We start from the raw sequence: 17,702 nt of genomic DNA, 5'->3' as shown, positions 1-17,702 counted from the left end.
GGTGGGGTGTGTGCACAGTGCACATGTGGAGGAGTGGCACACAAGTGTATTTGTGAGGGTCAGTGCAAGTGCCATGCACTAGAGTTCACAAGTGTGCTCACAAGCACACCCAAGTGCATACAAGAGCACAAGGGTATAGCACACACAAGTGCACACGAGGGCAAGGATATATGTGCAACATCTTCAATGAATGGCTTGGCACATGGGTACTATGAGGTACCTCATTCATTCCTTCTTTTGCTTGTCAACCCTCCCCTGCAAACTTGGTGGGTATCTAGTGAAAGAGAGGAAAGAAAGAGGAACCGATCAAGAGCCCAAGTCAATTGTGAGAACCTATGATTGTGTATATGCATGGTGGTGTGTGATGATGGGGGGTGTGAAAGGTTCAAGTGCACACAAATGTGTTGCAAGTGCACATGCACACAACTGCACATGGTGCATGTGCCAATGCATAGGGTTGAGTTTAGTGCATAGTTGGGTGCACTATGCAATGCACAAAAATAATAAAAAGTTCAAACTGATAGAGATTTAAATAATGAAAATAGCCATTGCTTTGTCCTCATTAAATACAACACATGCAATTAGATGCATGAAGGTTACCTAAAGGGTGTCAGTTGTCCCTTTTCCCCCATTCTCTCTTTCATAAATGTAATCAAACCCTTTCCCAACCAAATACGCATACCCAATTCAAATCAAAGCGTAAATCTTCAATAAATTCTACCTGCTATATCAATGGTTGGTTGAAGCTCCTCCTTTGGTTGTGCTTGTGGTGGCTACCTCATCTCCTAGTGGTTTCCTCCCTTACTAGTGGCTCTTCACCACTTATAGTTATTCGTCTCCATGTCATGCCATGATGTAGTTATGGTGGATGTGGCAAGAAGATGTGAGAGAGAAGGATAGGTAAGACAAAGGTAGAATTGGTTCTAGTAGGCAATGGAGACGTTCAAGATAGGATTTGATGCAACCTCCCAAGCCCTTGATGAAGAAGCTAATGCTTATGGTTCAACTTTTAGGTAGTTCGTCATTGCAATCCTTTGATACTACCTAGGAATAGGTGTAAGTGCTTATGTTGATGAAGAGTAGGGTTTTGCTATCTTGCTAAGCCCCTCAGGCTAAAATTGTGGCATGTATAAGCATGTAGATAGCATGGACTTGATACACTTAAAGCAGCAAGGCATGGAGGAGATAGCAATGACAATGTAGGATATTGAAGCATGAGGATAAGGCATTGAAGATGGAGGTGAAGATTCCAAAACTAGAATGATTGCTTTTATTATCTAAAATTGCATTATTGAGTTAGTTATTAGTATGAGTTAATAACTGGTAATGATAACTAGGAGTTTATTTCACATCCTATTTGGAACTCTCACACAATTTCTTTCTCCTCTCACTCAATATCCTCTCCCACCCATATTACCATACAATTCTTAGTATGCATGCACCTCTTGGAAATTGTAAATAACCATTATACTAATGAATCCTCCTATTTCTTACAATGGTATTTATTATCATCATTTTTAAAAAAAGTAAATATATATGTAGATGAAATTGTAAAGAAAATGTGTAGCTATTCTTATCTACGATCATGATAGTTCCACCACAAACCAACTTCCATGAATCTCATTACATCCAACAAGGACAAATTTTGTGTATTGAACTCAATTTAAAAGAACAAGATCTAACTAATTGCTCAAGTTTTGAAGTTGGTACATGTGCACTCTTCATATTCCACAATGTGAAGGGTGCAAGCAACTTCGTGGCCAAAGTGTCCTTAGTCCTAACAATGGAACCAAAATGTTGCACTACTCCACGAGCTCAACATTGGGACTCATGGACATGGTCCTATTAATTTTTATGAGTTTCAACAAATGAAGCACTTAGGCTAGCTCTCGCCTAGGCACTCACATAGTTAACAAAATTAACAATCTGCTTGTAGTGAGCTTGCTACTGTTGCACAATGGCTACAAAGTACACAATTCAAGTGTGGATCCCTTCACTTCTCACCTCTTCTTGCTCCATATGCATAAAAGAAGGCATAGGAGAACATTAGATAGTTCCAAGAGAAATGGAAGGAGCCTCACTTGCCATGGTCCTCTCTCTCTCTCTCTCTCTCTCTCTCTCTCTCTCTCTCTCTCTCTCTCTCTCTCTCTCTCTCTCTCTCTCTCTCTCTCTCTCTCTCTCTCTCTCTCTCTCTCTCTCTCTCTCTCTCTCTCTCTCTCTCTCTCTCTCTCTCTCTCTCTCTCTCTCTCTCTCTCTAAAGATGCAAAAACAAGAACACCAAGCTTGCACACATATAAATAGTGTGTTCTATTCTTTCTCATACTTTAAATACGCCTTTCTAGGGTTAGGTTTTTCCCATCCCCCTTGGACATCCAACCCTTTTTGTGGCCACAAGACAAATCATCTCTTATTGCATGCTTTTGCTATTGGTGAGAATAGAATAGAATATTTTTAATTTGCCTTAGGAACCTACACTATCATTACATGAGATCGAGCAAGGCTTCATATTTTCATGGAAAATTAATACTATTAATGTAACTTATTTGGGGTCTAATTATGCTTTGGGATATAATCTAAAATTTGCATTCCATTTGTGCCAATATGTTACACTCGAATGGCAAGTATTGTTTCAACAATGCCAATTGCCTTGCTTATATCTAGAAAAACTTGAAGTGAATTTAGTGGATGAAAAATCTCAATGTTATTAGATTACTTGGTTTTTAAAATCCAAATTAAACCCAACCCTACACATAGGTGGACAATAGATTCGACAAAACCACTACATCTATGAGAGCAAGTGATTCAAGTTATCACGGCCAGGCATGTCACTATTGTAGGTCGCTCTCACTACCACAACCATTATAAAGAAGGTTACCTAGACCTTTCTTTTCAATATAAAACCCTAAATATTTATGTTGAACTGCTAGTTTACATAAATATTGATGTAGTTGATTTCTATGGATAGATTTGTATAAATGATTCCTTGCTAGAGATATAACTCCTCTTTGGCTATTTAAAAGATGAATAAAATATGTCTCTACTTTTTCCACTCATGCAAAAAAATAATGTCTCTTAATTTTTACATTGAAAAGTGGAAGAGTTTATATCACATCTTAATAATTTGTATTAAAGTAGTTTCTTATGCTATAATTCAAGGCATCATACCTATTGGTAACCCTATCAAAATACAAGAAAAGGAAATTCCCATTAAAATTTTTAAGATGCCCAAGTTTGATAGCAAGGGTAAATATGTCAATATTGATAATACTGAGGTGTGGACTGAAACTATTGAGGATTACTTCCTCATAGCTAGGACTAGTGTTTCAAATCAAGCCATGAGAGCCAGGCTAAAATTAACAAGAGAAGTGTGACTATGGTGGAAACAATGGTGCCAGGCTAGGGGAATCTCAAAATTGGTTATCACTTGGGAAAAAAATAAAGGAAAAGGTATTTCCCACCATCTTACCACGTCGTGAAGATGAATGAATTCTTCACCCTTTGCTATCTAGAGATGAGTTTGGAAGCATGCTGCTCCTAGTTTGTTACACTTCAAAATTATGCCCCATACATGGACACCACCCAACAAGTAGCCAAGTTTTTTGCTCCATCTCCAAAAATAAGCAAAAGCACGCAAAAAAATGGGTCCAAGAGCCATGTAGAAAGCATTCACATCCCATGTTCTTTATATTTGAGCATTTACCCTATCAATCTCCCGCCTTGCAACATTGGATGGGTATTCATATGCTCTCTATGGCTTGTATGCAATTTATGTCAGGCCTTTGAGGACAAACCTACGCTATCCACTCAAATGGTAATTTGAAATATAGCCTATCTACACAATCTACATATGTGATCACACATTATCTCAGTCCATTTCGTACATAATCTATAACCATATAGTCAAATGGTAAAATGATGTTACACATGGTTAGAGTTAGTAAGGAAAAAGAAAAAGGCAAGTCAGCAAGGAGTATGCAAGCTAAAGCTCTCTCTCTCTCTCTCTCTCTCTCTCTCTCTCTCTCTCTCTCTCTCTCTCTCTCTCTCTCTCTCTCTCTCTCTCTCTCTCTCTCTCTCTCTCTCTCTCTCTCTCTCTCTCTCTCTCTCTCTCTCTCTCTCTCTCTCTCTCTCTCTCTCTCTCTCTCTCTCTCTCTCTCACATGTTTGGAGTCATACTACCTTGAATCCCTCTTGACTCATATACCAATATTAGAATTACCTAGCTTTATCCAACCCTTCTTTTTAGTTGTCATTAATGCTAGCCAATCACATATAGATTGTCCTTATGCAAAATGACCATCTCATAGCCTATGTGAGTAAAAAAATCAAGCCTTTGAGCAAAACTATAACCAATGATAATTAACTCTTGGAAGTAGTTCAAGCTTTAGATATTTGGAAGCACTATCGAATAGGTTCTAAATTTCTAATTAAAACTTATTAGCAAGTCATAAAGATTTTATTAATTCAATCTCTTCTTATCTACAAATTAAATGGGAATCTTTCATTAAAAATGCTCCCTTGATACAATATCAACTAGGTTGTACTAATATAGTTATTGATGCACTTTATCATGGATCCACTGACAATACTTCATTATATCATTTGCTTTGTTTGGATAAAATTAAATATGTTCATTTGAACCATATCTCAATAGTTAAAATTCAAACTTTTGATTTGATGATTCCTACATGTGCATTAGATCATGATTTTTCTCGTGTATCGAATGCATCTCAAAACACAAACACTACTTTTTACCACCATGTGTGAATACACGTGTGAATGAATTCTTTTGCTATCAAAAAAACTATATCACTACACCATGTAGCATTGCCTTCAATGAAATGCATGAACTTGCATACGTGGAAAATAGGAGCAATCCGCTACAGCTGCATGTAAAGAATATTTTAATTGATGTGACGTCAAGCATGATGTTAACAAATATGTTTTTGAGTGTATTATTTATCAAAGTGTTAAGCTTTATTGTCTCCTTATAGCACTATATGTACTTGATGGATCTTGAGAATATATTATCTATGGGTTTCACTACCTATTGTGTCCTCTCATAATGACATGCTTTGGACTACAGATAGACTATGGTAGACAAATTCAATAAAGAAGCTTATTTAATCCCTTGCAAAAGGAGTGACAGTACCTCAAGTTGCAAAGCTTTTTCCACATTATGGCTTTCCTAAAGTCATTCTTTCAAATCATGATAGCAAGTTATACATTCATTTTTAGGTGGCATTATTGGGAAATGATGATATCCTCCCTTTGCGAACTTGTGCACAAGCTTGTCCTTGTACCAATGATGGCACCACCTCGCCCAATCAAGCAAATGCTGTCGAGAGGCAGTGTTTGCTTGGGTGCGATAAGACACCACCTTCGAGCCAACGCCCAAACTTGAGGTACGACATCCCTCTAAGGGAATCCGTCAGGATTGGCAATTTTAGCTTGTGAGAGTCCAACACTACCTGAACCCCTAAATCGAGGTGCTAGGTGCCTACCCACGCTCCATCATTTGGGTGGTAAGCAAAGTCTCCCAAGGACCTGTCTTGAAGAAAGTAGCAAAATCACTAGCTAGTGGCACAGGTTCCAGCTTTGAGCCTGATTAGGCACCCGACTCTTATTCAAAATTTTGAGATGTAAAATAGATTTCACTTCTTGTGACCCAAAAAGTAATGGCCAACTAAAAATCCATATTATTATCATTGACATCCTGAAATCATATACCATTAATTGTCCATTCAATGAGGATCAACATTTATCAAATTCTAATAGAAACATATCCTACCAAAATTTTAGAAGAGATTACTAATAAGATCAACATATATCAACTTAGTAAACCAATAAGAAGCATAAGGCTATGACACTCAAAGAAAAGGATTTAGTATCAATTTATTATGAAAGGAAGAGAGAGAAACCCATTGACAAGCATCCAAAGTCAAATTGGATCCAAGATATTAAGAGCCCTTTCCAATTATCCACGAGATTAATGATATTGCATTCTATTCAAATATCCCATCCCTTTGGCAAATCCATAATTCATTCTATGTTAATTTTTTGAAACCCTCAAATGGAGCTTCACTAAATATACCAATTATGGATTACACTCCACTACTTAAGGATTATACTAAAACCTTCACACCTAAAGTTATCTTTGGTCATGACAATACTACTACATGTACAATCCATAGACCTCCATTATTGAAGGATGATATAAAAACATTTCCATCTAGTGTTAGCTTTAGTTGTGCCAAGACTGCGACCTACACAAGCACCAAGCGTTGTAGATATCTTGATAAGAATAAAAAACATTATGTAAAGGAATCCTAATTGACATAGCAATCATCTTCTACCCCAAATTATGATTATCTTATATTTGCAAACAACATAATCACATTGAATTAATGGATCAAACATAGTTTCTTTATATAAGATAATGTTTAGGAAATCCACATTTATTAATTGCTTTAGTTTTTATCTTATGAGTTTACATTTTGATTGTTTTATTATCAATCTAGTACAAACTTATCACAAGAGAAAGCACTAACATTTAATTGGCTATCCATGATCATGAAGTTTCTAATCAACCAAGTTGTTTTTCAATCCCCAATCAATATTATTATTTTAATTATCTTTGAAAATATAAAATTTTGATTACTTTATTTATTTTATGATTTTCATCACTATTTCTTCATTCTCCTCGTGGTAGTCGCTTGTTGCATATGTATGCATGTAACAATGATTGCAATGTGCTTAGCAAATAAATAGAGAACTAAAATGTTTTGAATTTTTAGTGAGGAAATCAATAACCACCAAAGTGATGCATATGCTATGATTTTCTAATTTACCAATGGAGCATTTGGTAGTGCATAAAATTATTATTTATGGCAAAAAGGATACACAATTATTATTTACTAGAAGCTTATTATTTAATCATACAAGATTATACATCATTATTGTAACCTTTTTATTATATCCTAAGGGAAAGCCCATTAAATTTATAACATTAGACTTATTAGTTGCTTTGGTAATTATATCATGACCTAAGTGCAAATAATTATTTTTAGAGTTTTGAAGTTATAATTTAATTATACAAATTTAAACAAACCTTAAGTACCAACAAAAGCAAGTAGTTTAAACAAGGAAAGCAAACTACCCAAACAAATGCTTCTTGTGCCAATGCACCCTAAAACAAGTCTCTTTTTGTACTGTGGTATCCCAAAGCATTGTAACTAAAACCCTAATGTACCTTTGCTTTTATACTTTCGAGGCATCTAAAAGGGAATTTGTGCGTGCGTGCGTGCGTGCGTGAATCCTAACTTATGTACTTATTAACTTCGTAGGCTTGCAGCCATAAAATCAATCTCACAATGTACTTCTTAGCAACAAAAGACTTTCTTTTTTTTTTAAGGGAGGATGGCAAATGGGGAGCTACGAGCTACTTTGTATTTATTGCATGTAAAACCCTAAAAGGGGCATTCTATTATAGATTGAGTGCAAGAAAGAAAACCTGCATGGAATTGCAAATGATTGTAATTCAACTATAGGATAATATCCATAGAAACTTTCCCCCTACTAAAAGTTTACTTTTGATGCTCTATACTTTTGTTCACAGCCCATGTTTGTAAATTGCAAGGATACTCATCACTTCCTTACATAATGCAATAGACTAAGAGGCTTGGGGAAGAGTTGCGAGGCTCAAGAAGGTTCGGAGCCTTCCTTTACCACAGCCACCTAGTGTATAGATACCATATGCAAAGCTACTATCTAATTTCTTGTGGCACCGAGTCTCTCTTTTGCAATGAGACACAACCATTGTCTATTGAAATTACATCACAAACTCCAGCAATTTATCCACATGTTTAATGAGTTGTGTTATTTACTCTACCGGAGCTGGCCATTGCCTGCTCAAATCTCAAGCTTTTTGTGCAATTCGTTTACTGCTTTAAGATTGTGGTTCTAATCTAGCTTATTAAGACCTATTATACAGCCTCATGCCTCTTTCAATTTGAACAGGAACTAGACATTGCAAAGCATATGGCTGGCCATTATGAAATATACTTATAAATGAGCCCAGATCAATTTGTTATAGTTTATCACATACTTCATTAGAAATTCTCACTTGTTTGATTATATTCCATACATATTATAAGGTTGATGTGAGCTTATCAAAAAGAACAAAAGAATAAGCTCATATAAAGAAAGTTACTGCTAGATTTTTGAGATTTTTCTTAAACAATTATTAAATACATTAATATGTATCTTAATGTATGAGACCCACAATTACTTGAAAAAAAATACACCAAATAGAGAACAGAAAATTTACCACCAAAAACAGGTCTACAGATTTCTTTACACACAAAACCTAAGGGAAATAATCAAGATCCATACATCTATTCTAAGAGACCCACCAAGTAAACCTATCCATCACAACATTGAGGATGATAAGACTTCATAATCCCTTGTATTAGCATACACCACCTATATCTACACACACATGCTCTCTCTCTCTCTCTCTCTCTCTCTCTCTCTCTCTCTCTCTCTCTCTCTCTCATGCAAGTGTTTAAGCATACACACACACAAACACAAAAGTTAATGCAAGTGCCTAAGCATACAAATACTTTTAAGCATCTCATTCGTGCAAGATGTAGGTCTCCTCAAGCATTAAAAGTGGAACCTTACCCCTGTTTTCTTCATTTTTTGTGGCAAGGCTACACGCATCAACTCTGTGACAAGGTTAGATGCATCATCTTGAAGCATCCATAACACCATGATATCCAACATACAATAAGCAAACTCAGAAGGTATTATAGAATAGAACTATTCTTAAGCTTCAATAAGTCCAAAATCTATGTATAGATATCACCTCACTCATTCCAAAAATATGTTATTTCATAAGAATAAGTTGGTTGCCAAAACCTGTGTGGTTTATTAAGCCTAATTTATAGAAAGTGCATAACCCTGAAATTAAAAAACATGTGCAAACACTTTGTCTTGCTCAATCATTTCTATTTTGCGCATGTGCCATTTTGCCAACATGCTTTAAGGCTTAGTGACTAAATACTCATTGCCAAGAGACCAATTCTAAGCCTTGCGGTCACAGAAGACATAACTATGATGATGTTTGGGTGCAGGATAACAATATGCAATATGCCAAAGCCTGGGGTAGAAGTTGGCAATTTACAAATAAACCCAAAAATAAGCTTTCACAAGTTGCAATGATCATGATCATAATACAAGTTACTTCCTCATCAGTTCTTTGCAGACTACTGACTTGACTAGTAGATTATCATGCACTCCAAACCTTATAATGTCCAGAAGAGCAGGAGCTACTATCTACAACACCCATGCTACTAGACATGTCTAAAGCTAAAGCAGAACAGGAGCAGCCATGCACACCACACTTGATTCTCATAGTGGATTCCTATTCGCAGTCTAGAACAGAGAAAGAAGATGGAGCTCTTCTAAGTGGCTTCAAATACAATGGAATGGACTCCTTAGCAAAACAAAACCCAGGACACAGAGGGGGCTGAAGAGGCTGCCCCCTTTGGTGTTGCTCTACCAACCACTACATTCTAAGTGGGGGCTTCAAGTACAATGGAATGGACTCCTTAGCAAAACAAACCCCAGGACACAGAGGGGGCTGAAGAAGCTGCCCCCTTTTGGTGTTGCTCTACCAGCCACTACATTCTAACATGTTCAATGTATGGTTTTAGACATTTAGCTGCAGGCTTCACATGAAATGCTGTTCATTTGCAAACTTACGACAGGTGCCAAACAAGAAAAATATTTTTGGTGGGGGTAGAGTGTGTGTTCCTCCTCCCCCAAAAGCATTTAAAACACAAGTCCTCCCTCCCTTCAAAGGCTCCACTCACATCTTGCCAAAAATTTCCTAGGACAGCTCAGATCTCATCATACCATATAATAAATCCAGATGAGCATACAGAAATGAGATCGTTCCATAAAGTAAATCCCATATGCGCATACAGAAACTTCCAGTCATGAGACAGCCACCAGTACAGTCACATCCAAGCTAGAATTATCAGGAAGAAAACCAATCACCAACTTGACCTGAAACATCTGTTGTGAGAGTCCACTGAAGGTCAGCAACAAGGACGTAATAGCACCATATTCCCTGTAGCCAAACCAGAGTAACTTTGCCAAAACACAAATCCACCAAAAGTGTCACCATGCTCTAGTTAACCCCTTCTCTCTCTTCTTGGAAGTCCCATTCTTGCTTTTGCATATCTGGACTGAGTTAAGTACTTTATATATTTTGTACAGTAAAAGGTTAATCAACAAATAAATGCATGAAGAAATTAGTTCACCCTAAACTCAAGGATACTCTAACCGCATACCGCCACGATCAGATGAAGGTAATACATGGTTCTGGAGCTGTGTGAGTGCCTGTGTTGAGCAAGCCTCATCCTGCACCACTCAAGTTGGGAGGGATGAGGACTGCCGAATACTAGATGTATGACAGAAACTTTTTACTATTGGTTGTATGGGGTCTGTGATTCATAAGCTCAAAAGAAATCTGGGGTAATGCATGGCAAAACTTCTTTCCAACTAAAATAACCTAGAGCAATCATTACATTAAAATGTGTGGCCCTTCAGCTTCAATGAAGAAACAAATCAATATCAAGAATTAGATTCCCAGTTACAAACCAATATCAAGAATTAGATTCCCAGTTCAGCAAGCCCCATCCTGCACCACTCAAGTTGGGAGAGATAAGGACTGCCAAATACTAGATGCATGACACAAACTTTTTGTCTGTGATTCATAAGCTCGAAAGAAATCTGGGGTAATGCATGGCAAAACTTTTTTCCCACTAAAATAACCTAGAGCAATCGTTACATTAAAACGTGTGGCCTATCAGCTTCAATGAAGCAACAAACCAATATCAAGAATTAGATTCCCAGTTACAAGAAAGAAACAGCCTAGTGTAACCTGCAGAAGAGATTTGCAATAATAAAAATCTCGGCTATAATCATGAATCCCACACCTCCAGTAAGCATGGAGAATCCAACAAAGACTGAATCAAAACATGTGAATCTCAATTATCAAAAAAATAAGGGCCATATTTCTAGCCTCCATCTTAATTTGCTTTGCCGAATACACAGAACATCTCTCTTTCATACCTGAAAGTCTACAAAAGCAACAGGAAGGCCAGCCTTTATTTGCATTTTTAGCTTTATGAATCCTGGAAAACTGAGAATTCAAACATAGGATTAACATGAGTAGACGTTTCCCAAGCCTTCAACAAATGGCAACTACAGTACTGAACTTCTCAAAAGGATCACCTTGAAAGCAAGTGGTAAAGTTCAGCTTCTGTGCATGAAGGTCCCAGATTTGCCACAAATAGTGTTGGGCAAGGAGGATTACTTCCAGAAGTTGACAGAGGTGGCATGACACTGGATCCCTGGAATTTACAACAGCAAGTAAATTTCCCAAAGATCCTCTGCTCTTTCTTTGTTACTTTTTTGGTTTGCTAAAAATCCTCTACGGCACACACATAGCCTTCCTCTACCCATATGTTGTAATGTATTTAACCTTGTAAGGCACCCATTACATAGACCCACACATTTAGGCAGCAATGGCGATGGCAGCAGTAACTGCACTTGCCATCTTCAGCAGACATGAAACTTAAGACAGTGTCCATGTAGAATTGAGGTAAAAACAATACATCCAATGTCCAAGTCAGATCCATGAATTTATACACGTTGAATGATTTCAAAAACACATGACATATGAAGCCACAGTCACGAAACAAAGCGAAGGACAAAGCTCCAAAGGTTCAAGCACAAACTGGGACATTAAATTGTGCTCTTACCATCATCATACTCGAAATACCATCATGAACACCATAATGAGGCCCCATCATTGCACTGCCAAATTCCAAATTTTCAGCAGCCACAAAAGATTTAGAAAATATGAATTTAGGTTTGGTTCAAGTAAAACCTTCATTTTAGACAGGTAGTATAAGTTTACAATTCTGACTATGATTTCCTCAAAAAGAGAAGTGATCTCTGCCTTTACTTGGAACTGCCAGCATACTTGATTGAAAAATTAGCCTTGATACTTTCAACTAGTGACACAATATTTGTTTTTAGTGCTCAAGAAAGTGCATATGTCAACCTCTGTGTGGGTGGGTACCCATTCAAGTCGTTGTAAACGGAGTGGCCATATCCAGGCAAGTGCACAGTGCCGCCAACCCCTGTGAGTGTGAAATGTGCCAACATGTGGAAGATGAGCTATATCAAGTGCCAATTCAGACTAAATACAGAAAAAATCAAAACTTTTCATAGCATAGTAACAACATGGGGCATAGTAACTTTTCATAGCATAGTAGCAACATGGGGCAGAGCATCTATGGCAATAACAAACCATCAGAAATAAGCTTCGACAACATAGCTACATCGCCATGCACACAGCTGAGACCAGACAAGGAAAACACTGTTCTGTGAAGCAATAGTTGCAGCATTTCTAAATGATCACCCACCTGGAACCCCTGTAGGTGGTCTATGTTTCTTCTCCGCAGGATAACCAGGACCGTCTTCTAGCAAAAGCAAGCCAGTTTTTTAAGATAAGCTCAGGATGTTTACGTGTAAAAGAAATCAAATCATCAGTTAGCAAATGACGATATACCTGATCGCTGGCGTTTTCCCCTTGAGTTGGCCCTTGCAAGCTCTATATGAAGTGTAGCTAATAATGAAGGATCAAACTTTATACCCTGAAAAGGCCATGAAATAAGAACACTCACTCAGTGTATCCAAAAGATACTACACTGGATGCAAATGTTCCCATCACTTTCCAATAAAATCTCAATACTCCTCCACTTTGTGCTTACATTTAATGCATCCTTGGCAGCCAATGCAGACTGCTGATCTGTGAAAATTGCAAATGCAACAATCTGCACAAAGCAAAGAGACTTGTTACTATAGGATTTCATCACCATCAGTACAACAGCCAGAAGGAATAAGAAACCAAAAAAAATCATATCATTGGTGACGTTCTAACATAAAAAGATGTGGCTTTAAAGTACTAGAATATGATCTGGGGTAGAGAGAATCTTTCAACTTTTGCCCAACAAAGTGCAACAAGTGTTTCCAACTATATGATGCTAGGGTAGAGGTAAGCTTTCAACTTCTGCCCAACAAAGTGTAATGAGTAACCCCAACTTCATATCCTCAAGAATGAACCAAGATGATCTTCATCAATTTGCTCCAACTTATAGCCTCGCTTCCAATTGGAACTGCCGCTCTTCCACATGCAGCCCCACAAGGACATAAGAAATTGACATCACGCTGTCTTCCTCCAAACAAAAAGCACACCTTCATTTGCAGGCAGCCAATGTCACAGAGCTCTGCTGTGCAGCTGCAGGTTAAATACAGCATGGATTCCTCTTTAAACAGAATCACTTACATGCATCAACAAGAGAGTTGCTCAAAACCCCTTCTTGGCAGAAAGGTTACGTACACTTCAAGGGCAGGTGAGCACATTCATATTCAAAGACAACTTTGTTGGGGGGAAACCAGAATAGAAATCAAAACATAGTTGGAGGGGGAAGGGAAGCAGAAACCGAAAGGGGAACAAGAATGGAAACAAACAACGGTAAAATTTTGGGGATTCAAAGAGTTTCCAGTAACTATGTAGTTCTGAGAAATGGGAAAACAGAGACAAAACCAAGAATGATCATTGGTAATGGAAACGAAAATAGAGACGACAAAATACTGAAGTTCCCATGAGTTTCCACAATCTATGAATCAGACAGGAAAGACCATAGAAAGTGAACATAGAGTCCTATTAATCTAGAATGTTTCTAGCGCAGTCTACCATACATGCTACAAGGAAAAAAACCCTGGCATTCAACATGTAAAGTCATACAGAACCCCAAAAAAATTATAGGGAAGCAGCAGGAACGAATTACAACAGCTTGAACACAAATAGATTCTACAGAGACTAGGAATACAATGAGAAGCAAAGTCTTGACCCTTGCGGCTATCAGAAGTCATCATTCAGCTGCAGAGTTAAAAAGGCAGCAGCTACAAGATAACTATGAATGTCAAAGCAATGAAAAAGGTATGTGTTCTGCCAGGGCACAAAGGTAGCACCCAAGACATTGATCATTGCTAAGAGCTCAAATTTGGAATCACTCAGGCTTGAGCAGCTTCAACATTCAAAATCTGCTACTTCAATTGTATTATCCAGCTCAAAGCAGAGAACAAAACAGCACAACAGAGTTTCACAACATTCTCAAAAGAACAATACTCAGAAAATTCCCCAGAAATTCTCAGGAAATTTCTGGTCCTCTTCATTGCTGCTAGCCGTGATCCTACTAGATAACAAGATTAAATCAATTGATTACTGGGATGCATACAACGTCTCCTTGGAGGTGCAAACACAATGACAATTGAGCTGTGCAATGCAGGGGTACACAAATTACACATCAATCCTATGGGTGCCCTGCAGTTCCTACCAAACATATATACAGGTTCCATCAGCAACTCTTACAACTCCAGGGATGATTAGAGCTACAGTCCTACAGGACATGGATGCTTGCACCACCTACTTCTTTCTGGTTACAAGTTACACAGTGTCTTCTAAGAAGTTGGGAACACATTGGTAAAACTGTCAGTAAATTTAAAGCCACACTTGCTGTGTTACACACAAGCACCTTTACACTGCCCTGACCTTAACAGGATGTCAAACAGCTGCTCGCCCCAGCATAAGACGCACTTTCCATTAGAGACTATCATGAGGATCTTAAGCGATGACGAAAGCAGACAATGACAGCGAAGCAGGACCAAGGAGAGTGCTGACACAGGCATAAGGCCCATTCCACCAACAGACCATGAGTACAATATCACGCTATGAAGTGAAGATAACAGCCAAGCAGGACCTAGGACACTGCCAACACAGGCATACGGCCAAACCCGCCAGCAGACAGGAGTCCAAGATCACATTATTATGAAGTGAGGATGAGTGTCCTACATCCTGCTCCGCTGTAGTCCTCAGTTCATGGCATATATCACACTACTGTTAGTTGGTGGGATTGACCTTATGCATGTGTTATTTTGGCGCAATTGACCTTATGCCTGTGTCAGCAGTGTCCTAGGTTTGCCACAGGCATAAGGTCAATTCCACCAGAAGAAAGGGCAAGCGATACACAGCTCTTCATGCATGAAGGTCTATCATTGAAGAATTCCAGTCGACAAAACAAGCTGTAATTCAAACCAAGACAATGCGAAATGTGACAGGAAATGTAAGACGTGGACAGTCGACATGAAATGTAAGCAGATCATAGAGAAAAGAACAAAAATGAAAAAACAAAGAATAGGACGGCTCAATCGGCAAATGCAAATTCCATGACCAATACTAAGCTAAGAAAAAAATAAGATAAGACAGGCAGAGACAACCGACCTGATAGCCACGGCCTGTGTACTTGAGCTGACAAGACTCATAACCCTTGTAGCCTCTGAAGAGGTTGTAGATTTCGCGCTCTTTGATGTCGTCTGGAAGGCCCGAGATGAAGAGAGTGCGGACCTCCTCCTTGGAGTCCTGTTCGCCCATGGCTTCCGCTCCCTCCTTCCCCTCCCTCTCTCTCTGTCTCTGTCTCTCAGAAAGCGTCTGTCGTTCTTCTTGGTTTTCCCTGCCTCTGCCTTCTACCCTACTCTCAAAAGACTTGTCGATTGGTCTCACACGTACACTTATGAGACTTTTGAGGTTCTTGGTCCTCCTAATAAAAATCAAATGCAATTCAATCTTGTTGGTTTGGACTCAACTTCAGAGGTAAGTATAATACCAGGTGCTCCATGCCTAGGCCACACAAAACACAACACCACGGTCAGTGTTTTGCATCGTTGTTACGAGATAAATAGGACACTTAACATCCTCAGATATGCTTCATGTACCAAGAGAGCACAAGAGTATTGTCAGGCATATGTATTTCACACAAAAGTAGCGTATTTTGGTTTTATGGCTCACACACGAAATCATGCTATACACCACATCACGAACACAGAGTGCGCTTTGCACCCTATGCCACACTTCGAACAGCAAGAGTGTTATTGGCCAGACATACTTCACATATAGGTATCATATTTTATTGTGACCCACATAGTAAAGGATACTTTATAAATCGAAATTCACTCTTTGTGGAGAACTTCTATGCACATGCCTTGGTGTTTCAAGGTAAGTGTACCATTAACATATACCCTATACGTACTATATGAATAACAATAGAAAAGCTACCACCACAATGTCCACACTAGATGAACTTATAATTATTCAAATAGATACCTCTCTCCTGCCATGCTCGATGCATGTTAAAGACTTAGCAAATTTCAACTAGCCACGTATTTCACCTTGAGCTACTTAGCTTGATCAAATCCACGAACCTCTTCAACAAAAATGGATAATTCTCATGCATTAAGCCATGTTGCACTAATAACATGATCACATTGCAAGACACATGATCCTCGTGCAAATGGAGATGAGGCAAAAAATAGAACCATTATGTATTAATGAAGGCTCTAAGTAAATAGGTGCTACATTTTGATCAAGGTATCCCGTGAAAGAAAGTTTCTTCCCAACTTAAAACTGGACTCAAATCTCACAACACTCAATGCACTCCAACATAAAAGTACGTGGCATGCAAGTTGAATAGTTGTCACAAATGTGAACTTTAGATAGTTTTGGCATGTGAGTTTGGTACAATGACAACGCCTTTTATTAGTATGAGTACCATCCAAATATGCCAAGAGGAAGAGCACACAGAGAGGGTGATCAAAGTTGAAAGAAATGGAAGCCACTAAGGCCTCTTTGCCTCCCCCCAACTTGCAATTCGAGATGCAAGAATTGCAAGTCCTTCACCACTCATCTTCTTATAACATCCTCTCCTAAATCTTCCATTTGCAAATTTGAGATTTCATGTCACCAATTTTGAGGTTAAGATGAGGATGTCTAAATACATAGTGCAAATATGAAAGGAAAATAAATCTAAAGATCCATTATGTTCATTCACTTGGCAGATTTTTGTTGTCGATGGTGCAACTATACCTTCTTCTCAAATGTTGGTGGAGTGGTGGAAAGGATCATCCTTTTCTACTTCACTATAATCATAGAGATCCATATCACTACAATCTAACTCATCCAATGACAATTGATGAAATCTGGCTCGCGGATGTGCCTCTTAGCAATGAGAGCTTGCCCTTGTGCTTAGCACTTTGGGGCTACTTATGCTACTTCTTAGGGGTTCTCTCACTTAGCATGCTCTTACCATCACTAGGCAGAGAGAGAGAGAGAGGTTGAGAAAGCACCATTTCATTGTAGGATTCACCATTGTGTATTCCTTCCTCCTTGCATATATGGTGGGCATGTGTTGAATTATTTTGGAAGGGGCAATAACCTATAGTGAATTATTCATCATGAAGATTATCTTGTTCTATGCATTATCTTATGTTGTCATGTCATGGTTGTTCCATGATGCTTGGAATCTATTTGTTATTTGATGTCAAGAGAGACTCCACTATAGCACAATACCTTGCAATAAGATTCTATTCACCATCTTTGTGGTCTATTTGATCGTTTTGGTTTTGAGCTTATCATCACATGCACCTCTTGATTCCATAATCCTACCTGCAAATCATGTAAGATTCTTGTGTTGTTCTTGATATACTACATGTGATAACACTCACTAT

At 38.3% G+C, this 17,702-nt stretch overlaps 1 protein-coding gene across 2 annotated transcripts; it reads right to left on the bottom strand.

Annotated features, from left to right (window-relative positions):
- Positions 1-9,914: 9,914 nt before the first annotated feature.
- On the bottom strand, positions 9,915-15,706 carry LOC148035475 (uncharacterized). 2 transcript variants are annotated; one of them, XM_087677428.1, is made up of 10 exons: positions 15,424-15,706; positions 12,851-12,913; positions 12,649-12,733; positions 12,503-12,559; positions 12,139-12,217; positions 11,834-11,888; positions 11,304-11,422; positions 11,142-11,211; positions 10,345-10,427; positions 9,915-10,247 (listed from the first exon to the last, which is right to left on the bottom strand). In XM_087677428.1, the coding sequence occupies exons 1-10, from the start codon at positions 15,571-15,573 to the stop codon at positions 10,199-10,201; spliced, it is 810 nt and encodes a 269-aa protein (XP_087533554.1). In that variant the 5' UTR covers positions 15,574-15,706; the 3' UTR covers positions 9,915-10,198. The 2 variants fall into 2 exon arrangements, with proteins under 2 accessions (XP_087533554.1, XP_087533555.1); XM_087677429.1 differs by having other exon boundaries at positions 12,503-12,556.
- Between the last annotated feature and the right edge of the window lie 1,996 nt (positions 15,707-17,702).

The sequence above is a fragment of the Lygodium microphyllum genome, chromosome 5 (genome assembly GCF_053477565.2).
Source record: "Lygodium microphyllum isolate KBCC chromosome 5, Lygodium_microphyllum_v1.1.10, whole genome shotgun sequence".
Lineage (NCBI taxonomy): Eukaryota > Viridiplantae > Streptophyta > Polypodiopsida > Schizaeales > Lygodiaceae > Lygodium > Lygodium microphyllum.
Note: the sequence above shows the minus strand (reverse complement) of the source record. Positions and strands in the feature narration are given on the sequence as shown.